Genomic DNA, 18,855 nt, shown 5'->3' on the forward strand with positions numbered 1-18,855 from the left:
AGTGATTAAACACAGGCTAGAGCTCACCGTTTGTCTGTATTCCCGGATCATTTTGAGTTTGTCTTCTCCTCCTTTGCTCTCCTCCTTCTGTTCGATGCTGCTGATTATCCTCCAGGAGGCTCTTCGTGCACCAATCACGTTCTTATAGGCCACAGACAGCAGGTTCCTCTCCTCAACGGTCAGCTCTACGTCCTTCCCCGCCACGCTTTTCATGGACTCCACCATTTCTGCAGAGTACAAACAGAGACACCCAATGAGCAAGACACGTCAATTTCTGATCTTACAGTGATTACGGTACTTTAAGAAATGATTAGGTGAATCACGAAATTTAAACACAAATCTATTCATTTTTGATATGAAAGAATTATTTTAAAATCCTGGCCGAAACTGAAAGAAACGGAACTGATGTGCATGAAAACTGAAATTCAGTAACATTAAAGTGTGTAGTCTACCAACATCCTCAAAAACATAGCTGCACTTCGGCTCGGTCATTTGTACACTTTTTCAAAACCTGTGGCTACAGATGGCGTCAGTGCACTAGCAGGAACTTTCCATTCTGCTCCTGTTGTTTTGCTATTTTCTGTGTATCAAGTGGGATGTTGTGTATCAAACCTGTAGAGGAGAAGTTCCTCAGCACTGCACCTCCTTGTGATACTTGGTATGAACAGTGATTATAAATTGCTTGTAGAAATCGTGACTCATTTTAAGATCTAGTGGTTTAGTGACCTGAATTTCGGTGGTTCCCTCCCACCTGCCCCCTGCCCCCCGCAAGCATCTTCACTTTGGGTTGACATCTTTAACAAATGGAAACTACAACAAAAGGTGACTGGCTGCTAAGTAAAGGTGTTCTTGTTTGCTATGACTAGACTATGGACTACACAAAGAGCACCACAAAGACACCACTGTGTATTTCCCAGTGTAAGGGTCGGGCCTCACTGGCTAATCAGTGTGGATGATGAGACCAGATTAGTGCAGCAGATCCTAAATGAGCTGCAAGAGTGTCCATAAGCCACAGCAGGAGCAGCAGGAATCTTGCCATGCAGTGAGAGAATTTCTAGGCCGATAGAGTAACTGATGATGAAAACCTTATTATAGCCGATAATGACATCTCTAAATGAAAATTTTATGTTTTTAGCAGTTTAAAATAATTTAAGACTATAATCCACATATAAGGGAGTCGTGTGTCACACAAAGGTTTAAAAGATGGATCACGGATTCAATCTGTCTAACTATGACCGATCAGCACATCCAGGGACATCCATGAGGAATTCTGGAATAAATGTGGGTGGGAACTAATACAGAGTGAAGAGTTATATACACCAAGCAAGCATAACATTATTACCACGTCCTTGTTTCTACACTCACTGTCCACTTTATCAGCTCCACTTACTGTATAGCTGCACTTTGTAGTTCTACAGTTACAGACTGTAGTCCATCTGTTTCTCTGATACTTTGTTACCCCCTTTTACCCTGTTCTTCAGTGGTCAGGACCCCCATGAACCCTCACAGAGCAGGTACTATTTGGGTGGTGGATCACTCAGCACTGCAGTAACACTGACTGTCTGATGCAGTAACACTTGATTGTCTGATCCACTCAGACCAGCACAACACACCACCACCACGTGGTGCTCAGAGCTATCGTCTCAGAGTTTACATCTACAAGGTAGACTGACAAGGTAGGAGCATCTAATAGAGCGCACAGTGAGTGGACACAGTGTTTAAAAACTCCAGCAGCACTGCTGTGTCTTATCCACTCGTACCAGCACAACACACCACCAATTTTTGTCATTTTTTTCTAGATCAATATCTTACAGCCCATTTTGTTTGTTGAATGGTATTGGGTTAATTTCTGGCTGATTCCAGGTTGTTCAGTAGAAGCTTCCAACTGAAAAGCCGCTCGGTGGTTTGGGAATTTAGTGTAGTCTCGTCTTTAAAGTCTGATCAAATCGGCTGTAGGTCAAACAGTTAACAGTAACACATGTATCTTGTGTCCCTACAGGACGTTCATGCTTCCTTTTCCTATTCACTGCTGTGTGTGTCTGATGTGTCAGAGAAAACAAGCCAAGCTACTTACAAAGTGGGAGCATTACTAAAATGCCCCCACCTCAATAAACACGGGTTCTTACTGGGCCTGCACTGACCTTCGATACTCAGCCATAAGCATACTAATATAGCTCTAAACCAGATTCTGCTCCAAACAATGCACTCCAGCATCACTGCTGCGTCTGATCCACTCGTACTGGTGCAACAGCACCACCACGTCAGTGTCACTGTAGTGCTGAGAATGATCCACTACCCAAACAATGCCTGCTCTGTGGTGGTCCTGACCATTAAATAACAGGGTAAAAAGGGGCTAACAAAGATTCATGCAGACCTTAATACACAGACTGCCTGGTCATCTCCCTCAACACCAGATTACCTGTTTTGCTGAAGTAACATTTTTGTGCTGGTCACAAATGTGTCAGCTTTAAAAGCAACACTTTATTACAGACGCAAAGTATGTATATATAATTAATGATGTGCACTCAGCACTGAACATGAACAATACATCTTGATAGGGACGTCCCAGACCTGATCCAGCCATACATTAATGGATCATTATTGACTATATTAAAAGGTGTAATTCAACCAAACTTTCTAAGCTTCTACATTATTCAGTGGTTGAGATGTAAATGGTCATTCAGAGTGGTTTGTGAAATGGTTCACTGTAGAGAAACTTTCTTTACAATGATGGTGACAGGAACCAGACATCCAGGCTGCAAACAGTCATTTTACTTACTACCCAAAATGACCAGTGAATCTTATTTGTGGCCGAGTTTTTATGTCATGCTGCTGAAGAAAATAAGTTTTCTTTAGAGACTATTTTGGCTTACATTGCCCTGCATTGATCCCTCAGTCATAAAACAGTGTTAAAACAATATCTTGTGGGCCAAAATTTTCTCTACGCTACAGTTAAAAAGTCTCAGGCATCAGGCAGAGTGTTAACCATTTCATGCAACAATGTTTTGTGAAGGGGCTTTTAGAGGTGGATGTCTGGTTCCCATCACTGCCACTGTGGTAAGCATCTCTAGAACAGAGTATTTAGCCTCAAACCACTCTGAATGACTTTGTTTACATCTTAACTCTTTAATTATACAGAAAGTCTGAAGAAATCAGTGGAAATCTCTTTCAAGGCCATCCACTGTTAAATTTTCCCCACTGCCACTAATATCTGAAATACCAGTTTTATCTTCTGCCACTTATGCCCAAACATTTTTAGACATCTGCTCATCCAGTGTTTCTTTGGAAATCAAGGATATCAAAAGGGAGTTTGTCCACTGTTGCAGAAGTTACAGCCTCTACTCTTCTGTGAAGCCTTTACACTGGATGTTGGCATTTCTGGGAGGTTCTGAATGCAAATCAGCCAAAAGAGCATTAGCGAGGTCAGGTACTGATGTTGGATGATGATAAATCAACTCCAACTCATCCCAAAGGTACTGGATGCAGCTGCAGCACCCAGTTCTAGTCCACCGATATCCTCACATATACAGAATCAATCAAGGGGTCAGAAATCCATGTGGTCTGCTGTGGATGGTGAAGGGTATAATCATGCTTGGAATACAGGCTTATTATAACGAGCGCAGCAAAGAGATTTCAGCGGGTTGAGCAGGAGCCGCAGGACAATCAACCACTCAAAATGAAGAGGGTGGAAAAGCCTGGAGACAAACACTCCCAGCATCAGACAGTTTAGCAGCCGTATTTAGCCAAAACCAACTCCTGTAGGGCAGTCATGGGCTGGAGGTTAGGGAACCAGCGACTGCAGTGCCCTTGAGCAGGGCACCCAACTGCACCCCGGGTGTGGAAGTGTGCTGTTCCAGGCAAGTGTGCTCACCGACCCCTAGTGTGTGTGCATTCACTAGTGTGCATGTGGTGTTTCACTGCACAGATGGGTTAGACTGCGGAGGTGAAACACTTACTGAATAACATTGTACATTCTCTACGCTCATCTTGGCCTGCTAAGTTTGAGCAGCATGAGCAACCAGCAGCCTGGAAGGCAACGTGTAATGATTCATTTTAACTCCCGATGCATCAATAAGAGTCTGAACTGCTTAGATTATTAATTTTTTTTTTTAAATCATCGCTTGCAAAATTTGCATTGTTTGCATGACTCAATAAACCATTTTAAATGCTACAAATCAAATGAATCATTAACATAGAGGTTTCTAATTTAACATATATAAACAAAACTTCATGAACAAATGTTTTACACATGAAATGCCAACAGTAGGAAGTCATTAGCCCCTAATTTCAGTGTCTGTACTGCATCTGAGGACTATACATGGACGCTGTGAGCTGCAGCTCAAGCCACATCACTTCAATTTTCAAAGAAAATCAGTTTTTTGTAAGATTTTAGACAAAACTGTAGACAAAAATCACACTAAGGTTCTACGGAACAGTCTAATATCTGGATCTAAGGCTAGATCTAGTGCAGATATGGAGTTACTGCACGCTATCAGTACAAAGTACCAGAGCAGTGCACTGTAGTTATTTCTAACCACACTCACCTTCGACCTTTCCCACTGAGCTTGTTGCTGAGCAACCCTAAAGGTGGGGGGAATTCTTGGCTGTTAAAATGCCCGATTGCCTGTTCTGCATAGGTAGAGACAGCAGGTTAAGAGCGTTCAAGCCCTCGAGCTTTTCACTGGGGTTCAGTAAGTCAGCACTACACAATTAAAGCTATTAATCTACATACAATGTCAGCTTATCTGCAGGCACTGCTTGTTCAACAGAGGTGGGGAAAATGGATTTAAATAAATAAATAAATAAATAAATAAATAAATAAAAAATAAAATAAAATAAAATAATTCAAGTAATGGTCTGTGTGAAAAGAAAAAATGAGCAGTTTTGCATTTGCAGAATACCAGAAAGCATCATAATACAGCACCTATATAGGATGAGTCACAGAACATAATAGAAACGGGAAAGAAAAAGAATGAAAGGAAGGAAGGACAGACAAAGAGAGATAGAAAGGAATAAATGAAGAAAGGAAGGATGGAAGAGAATAAGAGGAAAAAGAAGGACAAAAGAAAAGGAAGGAAAGAAGGGAAAAACTAAGAAAAAGAAGGAAGCAAGGAAAAAAAAAAAAACATGAAAAGTTCAAGTTAACTAAATGAAAAAATGAAATCAGCTGCTTAAATGGCCTTTCAGGGTCCATTTCAATTATAACACTGAAACAGGTTTAGTTTGAGGGGTTGTTACACCCCCCAAGTGAGGTTAAGGGGCGTAACATTTACACTGCTGTATTGGGCTGATGCTCTTATCCCGAGAGACCTAGACTTGAGTCATGTTATAGAGGTCGGTGACTGTAGGTGGACACACTGCTGGTCACTAATGAAACGGCAAAGAGAAAGATTTAAGACGAGCATCGATAATTTGGAGACGAATGAGCTCGACTGGTTTCCGGGTACGTTTAATCTACAATGAGAAACCATCAAGCACTACATCAGCTTCTCGTTGTCTAGCTTCATGCTCGAGTTTTCCTGTTCCACCTTAAATGGTGCGCAGCAGTTACTTTCTGTCGCCTCAGGCACCATTTAAGGCAAAACAGGAAAATTAAAACAAGAAGCTGGAGAATGAGAAGCGACTTCAACCTCATAAAAACAAAACTGAGACATTTTAAGCAACTATTCTACTTCTGTGGGAAAGTTTCCTGACGGAGATGCGAGAAAAGCGGCTATGCCTGAGCTAAAGCTTAAAGCAGAGCAAAGCAAGTCGCGTTTTAGTTTAGATTTAATTTTTTACTATACTAGGACATTAGTTAGCACTTAATAACTTTTTAGCCAAGATGGTAAAAAAAATACTGAAATATCATGGACATAAAACGTTTTGTCTCCCAAAGTAAACTGATCTTTGTTGAAAGGACAAACTGGCACATCTTAACATCTGGCTTGCTGACACATGGTGGAGTGCCTTTGTACCTGCCTGGGCTGCTATACAGACAGCAGCATTACAAACTATACTACACCAACTACAACGATAACACACTCAGCCCAAGCTTCGATTCACAACTCGGCATTCACACGCTACTCTGAACAAACTCAGAAGAAGAATGATGACTATAACCATGCGGTCACAGCTTACTAGCAACACTACAGCTGGAAAAGTGCTGCAGTGATCTGTTGACTGGTGCAGCGAATGTGTGTTCAAACAATGCAACTGCGTTAAATGCATAATTAACAGAATGTCCAATCTCCGCCGTGAACACATTATGATATCAAAAAGATGCACTATTTCACGTTTCACATACTATACTGCATTAAATCAAACTAAACCGAACCAATTACGCTCGCTTTATAATAAAACATGCAGCTGGAAAGCGTTTAAGTACTCACAAGATCCATAATCTGCTCAGAAAAGCTTTCCTGTGACAATTTCTCACTGAAAAAAAGGCCATTTGCCAAATTGAGCATTCACACTGAAGCTACTCCGGCGAGATGTAATGCCGACTTTGTTGCTAAGTGATGAGAGTGTGCGGGGCTGAAATTAGCTCAAAGAAATTTAAAGACCGATGCCATAATTACATCCATCCATAAAATCCATTTATAGCTCTCAAAACATTGATGGCAGACCTGATCACACAGGAGAGAGGCGCCGAAGTTGACGAGGTTCTAGTAAAGGAGTCATTTGATTCTCTGTTCTCCTCTACTGTTATTTCTGATGCAGGACAGATATAGCAAACTCCAGTTATTGCATAATGTTTTCCATCTGGGGTGATACTATCAGCTACTCTAGTTGACTGCAGACTTGTTAATGCAGTAAGCAGCAGACATGGTTAGAGGTTGGACATCAGTCTGAATTAGGAGGGGATTATATGACAAAAACAACAATATGATGGTTAGGTATTTTCACAAGATATGATTATATGAGGTTTGACGAGTTGGGACAGACAAACAAGCAGCAGTACTGCCGTATCTGAAAAACTGACAATAGAAAAGGTAAGTACACAGACTTTACTTACACTAAAAACATATTACACCCTGTTTGTAATGAAACATGCAGTCGGAAAGCCTACGACGGCGTTTTAGGGCCACTTAATAAAAATTAAAATTGTAGACTGTAAAAGATTGTAATTGGAATACAATTACGATATTAAAGTGGCAGTAATACCAGGAAAAGTCACATTATTGTGGCCAAAGGCTTTGCAAAGGGAAGGCAGCACCTCCTCATGTTGAAATGAGGAACATTGAGGAGTTGGTGTAGTTATACTTTCATATCGATTTCACCCATAAAGAAACACTCAAGTCTCCCCGTCTCTCCTGGCACATCAGCACCAGCCTGTTATAGTAAACGAACAGCTGTCAGCAAACAAGGAAGGAAGCAGAATCGCAGGCAACGATCGACTACACAGCTACCCGTGGCCAGATCTACGACTTCATCCTCGAAATATTCAGACTTTTTCTCAAAGTCTACCATTTTTATTTTTATTAACAGTGGCCCTAAATCACCGTCACAGCCAGCCAGTAACAACATCCTCCATACAATCAGAAAAGCATATTGTGAGGCTACATAATACATTAAGGCTAATATACCATCAAAGGTGCCCACCTCTAATCTGAATACAATAACCCGTGTGTACATCGCAAACAAATTGAACAGGGTGCATTTTCAAATGAAGTGAAAAGAAATTAAATTAAATCCAATACAGTCATAAGTTTGACAGCCCATCTAAACAACGTTCTGATTTTCTAAGTGAAAATAAGTTACACATCATCTTCAGAACACACTTCTTCAAATGTTGCTGCACAATTACGGCTTATTTGCTGAATTAAACATACAAGGAAAAAAAATACAGAAATTGTGCCCTAAAATTTGTAGAAAAATGCCAGATTTACGTTTGTTCCCTGTAGAGGATGACCGGATTGGTTCGCTATGGGGAGGTGGGGTAATGTCAATTTACCTCAATGTCTGTTTATGAATGATAAGAAATCTCAATCTAAATGACACCAGATTTCCACAAAAGAGTGGAAAAGCTCTTAAAACATTTCATTTAGCTCTCATTTCTTTCACCTAACCATTTACCACTTAGTCTTAAGTGAATGCAGTACATCACTAGCATCGCCATTAGCTTGTGAATGCATAACGGTCAACTTCACCGCAAAATCCAAGGTTTTTCCTCTGTCAATTTTCCATGTTCCGAGCTGTAAACGTGACACACGTGAACAGTAAAGTTACAAATCAGATTGACTTTAGTCACAGAGAACAATGAGGCTGAAGTTGGCTTCCTACTCGCCACCTTCTTGTTCAAGTTTTCCCGTTCCACTTTAAATGCTGCAGCAGTTACACGCTGGAACCTCACGCATTAAGAAATAACTGCTGCATCGTTTAAGGTGGGACCAGAAAAACGTCCACCAACCCGGGATCACTACAAATACGTCCAACCTGCAGCTAGTGCCTGGAAAACGTGGTGGAAGATGATCCAGGCTAATTAGTGTTAGCAAAAGCGATTCTTTCCAGGGCAGCCATGAAGCGCATGAAGCAGCATTTCCTTGCTCTGTTCTTCATCCATTTTTAGATCTTTAAAGAGATTAGGAGGAGGCACCCTTTAAAAGCATCATTTCCACCCCGCTTGCTTCCTCTCTAATGGAGAGGCTGGGGGGTTGCCAGCACCCTTAGCACAGCAGAGCGCAGGAAAGACCATATATTACTGGTTGTGCTGAGTGGAGCCTTGCCATTTATGCTGATCTAGGACCTGCTTTCCCCAAGCTAAGTCAACAAGAAGGCCAAAGACGGAACTGATCTCAGACTAGGGCAAAAACCAAACGCATTATATTCCAACACCGTGAAGTGCTGCAGTATCACGGACAGGGTTCTGCTCTTGGCGCATGCGGATGTGGCCGCCAGCCATTTCTAGTGGGGCAGGCATTTGTGAGTCAAGCCCAGGCATGCAGGGAGGAGTCCATTCATAACTCAGTCAGACAGGAGCAGGGCCTGGCCAGCCTCTGTCAGACACCAGAGAATGAGAGCTCCATGAAGATAAGCAGGAGAAATGATGTCATTGGAATGGAAAAGCGGTACAGTGTTCTGTAGTTGGCCGAAGCCCATCTGTGCTCATGTGCTGGCGAACAACGTTCTGGAGTGATATACGGCGTTCCAAACATAGATATGGAACCTCTGGAGAAACAGGAGTCAGCATGGCTCGACTAATAACAAGACCGCCTCCGCATACGCTGCTGAAAACCAAAGCCTTCTGTGAGCCTCAACAAAGAAAAAGGGAAAATCCGAGGTTAAAACTGACGCACTTCTAGGTTCAAAGGTTCTAAATGGTTCAGGGCTTGGGAAAGTTCTAGGTGATTTCTGCCACAGAAGAAAGAGAAAGAGGGTCGAGACAAAGATCATATAAGCCTACAATGAAGTTATCACTGAATATCAACGCAAAATGAGAAGTAGTGACTAAACGCAGCATTTATTTCTGCCACTCCAGAGCCAGGCAGTGCAGAACTGTTCAAACAGCCTGAGCAGCAGCGAAAACGTCACCAGGTCCAACTGTCACATGGGACACTAGTTGAGCAATTCATAAATGATTGCTCATGCCAAGTATCAAAAACTTTAAGAACCTCTCCAATACAGGTTTGAGACCATTTAAAAAGTCACTGTGGGCCAGCAAACAGCAACTGTAGCCACAGACGTTTCAAACAATGAAAAAGAGCCAACGGGCAAAGCCCAACAGGAACGAGACCTACTATGTGGCACATACTATAACCTGCCATACTGAAATAAATCTGATAAGACCACTTCATGTAAAAATCACTCATTTATCACCAGCTTGTTTTTTACTTCAATTTTGCTATTGGAGCAAGGATATTACTTTGGTGCATCACTAGAAAAGAAACAAAAAAAACTTTTTTTTTGCATAATCTGAAAACTACTACAGCCAATGGAATAACCAATGGAAATGTTCCCATTGAAAGTTATTACCACTTCTTTCCTTCTCCTATCAGGTTTGGAGATATGAGGTTCTGTTCAACAGCAACAAAATTTCAAAAGTTCTTTCTTTTAAAGGCTTGTTAGGGAACTGCTTTTTCTATGGCATTAATCATAAAAAAAAAAAAGTTAAATGTACTTCTGTTTCTTCGAGGGAGTGACTCCGCTGAGAAATATGAAAAAGCCATTAGATTGATATGTAATTACTCAGCGTCTCGCAGGGCGTAGCTTTCTGCTGAAAGTGCGAGAGAGGTAGTGTGAGAGGCGAGGCTGATATGACTCGGTCCTTGTTGTAGATTGCACGGTGCAGAAGTGAATGGCAGGGCAGGGAAAGGGGGGGGGGGTTGGGGTGGCAATCACCATTACGCCACTGCGCTGGAATTCCTGCAGGTCGGCTGGGTGGCCAGAGACGGGGCCCTCCCACTGCGCTTAGAGCTGCACTGCACTTCACTTTACTTCGATTCCTCATAGCCAAACAGGGAGAGAACAAAGGAGACGGCTATGGTATAGACAGTAGAGGTACTGCTATTAAAGTGACTGGCCTATTTGGCACTGTCCAACGATGCGTGTTTCACTACACCAGATACAGAGATAAAACCCAAACGCAATAACCCACAACAAACCACCTACATGTTATTTTTGGCCAAAACAATACCTTAGAATAATAAACAGCTAATTTTGCGCCTGGGAAAAGGCCTCCTTTTTAATTATATTCTTTATTATTAATATTATTATTATTATTATTATGATATTGTTGCATAAAAGGCTCTGTACCATTTGTTAAATGTTTGTTATTGAGCACTTAAGTGAATATTTGTTTGGCCTTATTTTGAAAATTGATTACTCATTAAAACAGCCAGTAGACTCAATTACTAACAATCGGAAATCACATCTTACTTCACTGATTGCTAATAGCTTATAAATGTAAATGGCAAGTAAAAAGTAATAAAACTTAATTTAGTAATAAAACTAAAGTAGGTGTCCCACAAGGCTCCGTTTTAGGACCTCTATTATTGGTATTATATATGCTACCACTAGGCCCAGTAATCAGTAATCATTTTCCTTGGCACTGTCTCCGTGTTCTGCTCTTAAAATTACACTAAATCGCATTGGAAACATTAACTAGAAAGACATTTCAGATAAGCTGATATTTGGTGTATTTATTATAATTCAGAGGGGCAGAATGTTTAGGCAGCGCTGGGTTACGGGGTACTAAAATATTTGCCTTTTATTTTTCCTAATTCCTACATTGTAGAAATGCTTCCGTACTGGAATGAGTGAACACATACATGAAAAATACTGGATATTTTCATGTGTCTACAGTGTCCATATCAGGCTCTGTAGCCTTTGTTATTGTGCATTTAAGTCAATATTTGTTTGGGCCTTACTTCGAAAATTCTGATAACTCATTAAAATAGCCAGTAGACTCAATTACTAACAGTCGGAAATCAGATATTACTTCACCGATTGCTATCAGCTTATAAATGTAAATGACAAGTAATCAGCACAAATGAAGCAAGAGTAGGGTGTGCCATAAGGCTCTGTTTTAGGACCTCTATAATAGCATTATACTGCTACCACTAGGCCCAGTTATCACTAAACATTTTCCTTGCCACTGTCGTCTTGGCTTGCTCATTTGGGGCTTGCACCTATTGTAAAAGGCGCTATATGAATAAGTAAAATGAAGAGCAATTAAAAGGAGACACTAAGAGGCAGCCAAAACGAAGACAGGCAGAAAGACAAGAGACTGTTCTAGCAGGACTTTCTCCTCCAAGGAGGCTGGACTAGCGCTCCATATGCACAGAGGGGGACCGGACTGGACTAGCCTGTTCTGTTCTTTTCACAGCTTATGTAAGAGAAGAGAATCAACCCCCTGCCCCCCATTCTCCCTCTGTCTCTCCCTCTGTCTGTGTCTCTCTCTCTCTCTCTCTCTCTCTCTCTCTCTCTCTCTCTCTCTCTCTCTCACACACACACACACACACGGGCTGCATTCCTCCCCCTTTGCGCTTGCCTGGCCCGACCCCAGCTGCACTCTCTGCCTCTTGGGCTCCAGCCGGCTGAGCAGGGCTTGAGTAGAGACGAGCTCTGGAGGGAAAGCTCACCAAAAACCTTCATCTGCACTCTAGAGGTGGGGCACAGGAACATTAAGTAAGATGCTTTCCGCTTCAAGACATGGACTGTGCCTTCTAGGTGACTTCCGTAAGTATCCGAGTAATTGAACAGATTATTTGAGGGGGGGTGAGGGCTTCGGCTGATGTTAAAGGTGAATTCCGACCTGGAAAAGCATTTAACAGGTTGCCATATTATGTAATATTCTGCACATGTACTTAAGTGTACCTAGTTACCACCCCACCTCTGCTCACTACAATACCCAGTGTGCATTGCACAGACATACTATGCAATCATTGAGAGTCCCAACAAATCCTGAATGCGAGTCACTGATATAAAGACTGATGATGGTAGCTCACATGCTGTCATTTCTTTTTCTTTGGTAGAAAATAATTCAGCAAGCTAGCCAGCTAAATAAATAAGTACCACTTGCGCCCAGGTATCCAGGTATCCAACTCAAAGCACCATCAAAATGCACCATAAGTGGGTTTATCTAGTCTTTAAACCAGGAGGTCTCACTTTGGGGCAAGGATATTTAATTAAAGGTCCAGTTTGAGAAAACCGGAATATAATCTCTAACGTACATCATGATTCAGTGCATTATACTGTAAACTGAAGTAGCCTAGCAGTTATGTCAACATCCTATACAGACAACAATTAAATCATATAAAGTACAATGCAGTCATTTAACACTATTTGTCAGTTTTCTCTTTTGGGAGCACAGCATGTGAAATAACCTGGCTCACTTTCTTCTCCCACTGCTGTCTCACCTCTTCCCTCTCCTGTGTGCATCACTCACTCGAGTCTCAGTGCTCATCGTAATGCACAGATCTGATTGGCTGAGTAGCGTCACGTGATATTTACAATGCATACGATTGGTCTGAGAGTCTCCTGGGCCACTAAAGCGGAACTGTAATGACCAGAAAAACTATGCGATTAAAACAGGACCACCGAAAATAAATAATTCTCATAGTTTATCAGTTACAGGTCCAGGTCAGCATAGGACAGGGTCTGGGTCCAGACTCGGACCACAGTCCACCTGTCAGTGAACTCTGCTTTAGAGAGTGAGTGGGCATGTTTCCGCCAGAAATAGTGACTGTTCCATTTTTCATTTTGGCCAAAGGGTCCCATTTAAAATTTCAGAGCTCTTACTCATAAAACACAAACTAGGCTGAACTACTGCTATCCTGCTACAAAAGATCAGTAGATCAGTGACCAAAATAAATAGAAAACATAGCAGCAGACAGAGCTGTACACTTGAAAACGCATTTCGCTATTTAAAAGTAGCCACAGGAAATCCTTTGGTCACTTCAAAGTAAGCCAATAGGTTTTTGTGTTAGCTTTAGAAATAGAGGCTGCACCTTCAGATGAGCTGACCAACGCAGTAGTACATGGTAACGACTCCGGCTTCCAAACGAGGCTTTAGTCTACTTACAGCCGCACTACCTCTGTCTACTTACATGTTTAGTTACACCTCCTTGGTAACCTGTTAAGGTGCTTATGTTTCAAAGCACAAAGTTTGACACTGCATACTTACATCATTGCAAGCTCTTAACAAAACGCTCGCTCTTTTACAGGCCTGGGTCTCCCAAAAGCACCTTAAACAAAAACGATTCTTAAATGGTAGAGTGAGTATCAAAAACTAGCGATGATAAAGTTACAATGAATGAGCCAGTGCTTCCTGAGCGCTGCTACTCTAAGCTAAACCAATGTTTTACAAACATGAGCTTGCTCGTTTTGCTTCGTTCGAACACAATCTCTCTACCCATTAAGATGATCTTAACATTAAGTTGCTTTTAAGTTTTAACCGATCTGGATCGACTCAATCACTGAATGGCATTAACAAATACTTGAATATAGATCCAAGGATTCAAAATACTGGATCAGTTAACTGTACTCGGGTACCTGGGCATGTCCTTACTAGGGCTGGACAACATCCTGCTTGTTCATCTTTTATCATAATATTGGCCGCTGCAAATAAGGCCTCTGCAAATATATGCAAGTGAGCTTTTGAAATCTTTTGATCAGCATGTACTGATCTCAGATGTCAATTTTTAAACTATGTCCTATTAATTTGGCAATGCATTAACACATTACTACATATCACGATATGCTGAAATGACAACATGGTATTCTGTCCTTTCCAGTGGGCCAGGGGTTCAGGCTGGTGCTTCCAGCTCCAATGATGACAAAAATGTGGGAAGAAAATTTTAGAACTCAGCTGACAACAAGAAGTCTGAATACAGGCCCTAACCAACAAGTTGCCTTTGAAAAGGTGTAAGATTTATGTTGGCCAATTTTTTAAATAAAAGGGGGCAGGATTTAAAGGGTACTGGAGCAGGTCAGGAGAAAAAGGACAGCTTCTGGCTGAGAGAGAATCTTTACTGAAACGAAACACACCCATTACAGCAAAGGGTGTGTCTTGCTTCACAGAAGAACGTGGAGGCTCTTTTAAAAAAGAAAAAAAAATGACTGGTTAATTCCTAAACAGGACATTCCAGACTAGGCAAGGACCCCCAAGAACCCTTAAGGCTCAAACGGTTTGCTTAAGTGCAAAGGAACTAGAAAAATGTTGCATGGATTGTTCACAGAGGCATATCTTGTAATCATTCTTGGCTCAAGCTACAACTGCGTGATACTTTCCATATTTATTGGTATCACAGTATCAGATGATACCTGATTAAATACCAAACTGTGGAATTATATTGGCAATTATAAATAACTGCTCTTAAAAATGACTGGCACTGGAGAGTTGTTTAAATTTAGCATTTCTGATTTGAGATTTGGCATATTTATTGTACTTCAGAAGAGCAGAATGTTTAGGCAGCGCTGGGTTACTGGGTACTAAAACATTTGGGGGGGGGGGGGGGGGGGGCAGTCGTGGGCTGGAGGTTAGGGAACGGGCCCTGTGACCGGATGGTTGCCGGTTCAATCCCCAGCACCAACAGTCCGTGACTGTCCTTGAACAAGACACCTAACCCCCTCCCAGGCACTGTGGATAGGGCTGCTCATCGCTCCGGGCAAGTGTGCTCACTGTCCCCTAGTGTGTGTGTGCGCTCACTAGTGTGGGTATGTGGGGTTTCACTTCACGGATGGGTTAAATGCGGAGGTGAAATTTCCCTGTTGGTGGGATTTAAAAGTGTATCTTAATTTTACAGAAATTAATGCTACATTTCTCTGTGACAGTCCTTATTCCTACATTTTAGAAATGCTTCCGCACTGGAATTAGTGAACACGTACATGAAAAGCATGGGATATTTTTGTGTGTCCACGGTTTCCATATCAGACCATCCCTACTACTTTGAAAACAATGTGGAGCACCCAGTAAACGATATACACTGTGGTTCACTGGAAAGTCCTGAAGTACAATTTAAATATGCTACAGGACCATGTATTTAACAGGCATTAAGGTTGATATAATGCTTATTACCTAATCAAATATTTCCCTATAAATATAGTTGAAAAATGTAATGCAGTCTCTCGGTCGACCAGCCCTAGTTTGAGCTTTGATTACATGAGACACATTGGAAAAATAAACCTGCAGTCATTTTAACAAACCAAAGTGATGGGCATGTCACGAACACCCACACAGCAACAAACGAAGAATGAAACATTATGATTTATATCCTGCAGTTGCTGTAATTTCTTCAGATTCGACATAACGTGCTCCACGAATGACCCTCAGCATCTCCATAATGGTCTCTCCAGCCATGGCACTTTCTCTTCCACGGCCTAGTTTTCAGAAAGTGACCGAACCTGTACCAACATGTTAAAGCCTGCACAGCACCCTCTGTGTCTGCTAGTAATTTAGAGCAGAAAACGGAGAGAATCCAGCCCCTCCTCTTAACACAGCATACACAGTGATTTAGACAGTGATGACAGCCTTATCACTATGGCAACTGACTGCTTTATTGCTGAGCACTTCAGAGACAGTCACTCTATTTCTGCATCTCTGATGACACTGATCCGATACCAGGTATGAATATTGCACCGTTATCAGCAGAAAAATGCTGGATCAGAATCCAAAGGGGGGGGGGCACAAATCTTATCTAATTCTGTAACAAATCTGCTCTGAAATAGCACCGACAGCGTCTGCAGGCGAGCTTTAAGGATGCGCGATGATATCGGGATTGTATCTTTTCTGTATCATATCTGATTGGCTGATATTTTAAATCAATATTTGATGATGTACTTATTGTACTCATAAAAAGCAGAATGTTTAAGTGATGGTGGGGTACATGTTTCTCATTCCAGGTGGTCCCACTTTCTACATTTTACTTAATACTTAGTTAAGCCATGGCATAGCTGCTTTCAAAAGCTCCTCGGAGGCTCCTACCTGAGAGTTCAAAAGACGCAGGTATGACATGATGCGCTGCTTTCCTTTGCTTTCCTCTCATCAAACAGAGCGAGTTATTTTGTGTTACTCTGAAAAAATTAAGAGCGCAGGATGCGTAATCTGGGTTTTATCCAGGCAGAAGCATTTAATCGCATTGCATATAGTCAGCGTCTGACCAAAATATAGACCTTATATCTGTTTCTCCCCTTTTTTTTTCTTTTTTGTTAAAAAATGTATTACAAGATAACAGCTGCTCTTCACAACATGTCAGAATCTCAGGATAAATGGACTAATGGAAACGGGCCAAAATTAAAAATTTGTATTAATAAACATTTCCATTGTGAAGATGCAACAATGAGATGAACGTCTGTTCATGTGTGGCTGCTGAATAACCGAATAACAACCAGTCTACAAAATAAACATCAGCAGCCACCAAGATTTTAATAACACTCCACCAACTTGAAAATCCAAGTTTCTTACTAGCAATTACGACACTGAGGCGGTTCAGGCGCACTGGCTGAACCTGAAGGCAGCACGTACTCTTGTGGGCCAGCAGAGTGTTGTGAGTATTTTGAGCATGATGGCCCACTTTTAGATGCTCATCTTTAATGACATGCTCATTTTAAAGCTTCACGGTTTTCAAAGAAAAACAGGCATTTGCTAAAACTCAAGACTCAGTGGTTTAATGTCATCTCTAGTGTGTGGGCTTCTCTGCTCTGCTCAGCTCAAAAGGCTGAAGGTTCCTCTCTACAGTCGCACAGAACTGCTGTGTCAGTGCTAAAGCATAAATGAATACATGTCACTTGAGGGTGTGGCTTCTGTTCCAACAGTGGCTACTAAGGAAATCACTGCACTAAAGAAGCATCTATACAAGTCCCAGGAGAATTCACCACGCAAACCGTTTCAACTCAACTTTAAATTCCACCAATGTTTCAAAACGTCTGCATGATTACATCACTGACATGTAAACAAGGCCATTCAGAGCGGTCTGGCGTGAAATGCTCTGTTCTAGAGAAACTTGCCGAGTAAGAACTGTTCACAGTGGTGGTAACAGGAACCAGACGTCCACCTCAAAGCTCCCTCAGAGAAAATTACGACATGACATGCTCAGATATGTGCTGCCAGATGTCTGACACTTTGTTTCATGGTGAAGTTTTGGCTTTAATCCAGTTATTTCAATCCATTCATGGTAGAGGAGTACATGCAGGCGTTGTACGGCAGAACAGTCCCCAAAGGAAACTATTTTTACCACCAACATTGCAAGTGTAGGTTCACTGGTGGTTCTGTAGGACAGCTGGCTAATCTTGCTTGTTTATTTATCTAGCTTAGGACAAGCCAGCTTTCCAACTAGTCTACTAGAAGCTGGCTGGCCAGCTTGCTCGGTTGGTCATGAAGGACAGGGTAAACAAAATAAATAAAATTCATGTACATGTAACAACACTGCAGTGCACCTAACACACATTACAGACAACTGGACAACTTGATCTCACCATTCTGATCACAAAAAAATGAGATAAAGTGCATGATAATGACTGTTTACACTAAACATTACCATTAAAGATACAACACGACTCAAACACTGATGTTTAATCAGTCCAGCTGGCTACTATAGCTGGACAATCTGACCTTATCACGTAATTTGTCATCACAGTATCTTGCAATGTTAGATTTAGTGCATGAAATGCTGAATTCAGGTGAATAGATTTGTTTTTTTATACTATTTTTAAAATGTGGCACCACTTTGTCTGCTGCAACTTAAACATCGTGACACATCGTGCATCAAAATACCCCCTGAAGTATCGTGATATTAGAGCCACATCGTCCAGCTCTACTTGCTATGCAGGCAGCATCATTCTGCCTGGCAGGCTAAGCTACCTCTCTAACATGTGTTACTGGATCCCACCTGAAACCCAATCCACAGGCGCTACGCAGCTGCTGCAAATCTTAAGGTTTAAAAAAAAAAAAAAAAAATCACAGACTTCTTTTATTTCACGGCGCTGCTGCCTGTTGGTAACACCAACTAACTTCAGCTTAGGTTGTTTCTCCAAGTTTCTAGCAGACGACAAAGCCGGACACTTAGCTAAACTAGCTCCTGGCTAATAACGTGACTCAGACACGTCTGGGCTGCTATCGCCTGGAAGCTAACGCTAATCTAACCTCAACCGCTCGCCACGGCCGTCCGAAACGGCCCATTTTATTCTTACAACGCGACTGCGACCTCACACCGGGAGGGCGTTGCGGTTTAAACGGACGATACTGCCGTCTGTGTGTCAGCTCTGCGATGCTAGCTGTTAATTCCATAGTACTAGCAGAGTTTCAGCTCACAATTCGAAATGTTCCGTTCCACCTTAAAATGGAGCAGCGGTTCCGTTCTGGCGCCCGCACAAAGGGCAGAGCGTTACGGTAACTGCCGCAACATTTAAGGTGGAACGGGAAATTCGACTAAGACG

At 41.8% G+C, this 18,855-nt stretch overlaps 1 protein-coding gene across 2 annotated transcripts in view; it reads right to left on the reverse strand.

The window, feature by feature from the left end:
* Positions 1 to 18,855, reverse strand: part of ywhae2 (tyrosine 3-monooxygenase/tryptophan 5-monooxygenase activation protein, epsilon polypeptide 2) — a 34,630-nt gene that overhangs the window by 15,232 nt on the left and 543 nt on the right. For both annotated transcript variants that reach the window (XM_017702956.2, XM_017702957.2), the window contains exon 2: positions 28 to 227. In XM_017702956.2, the coding sequence (XP_017558445.1) occupies positions 28 to 227 (200 nt within the window). The remainder of the gene's footprint in view (positions 1 to 27; positions 228 to 18,855) is intronic.

Source organism: Pygocentrus nattereri, chromosome 23 (genome assembly GCF_015220715.1).
Source record: "Pygocentrus nattereri isolate fPygNat1 chromosome 23, fPygNat1.pri, whole genome shotgun sequence".
NCBI lineage: Eukaryota > Metazoa > Chordata > Actinopteri > Characiformes > Serrasalmidae > Pygocentrus > Pygocentrus nattereri.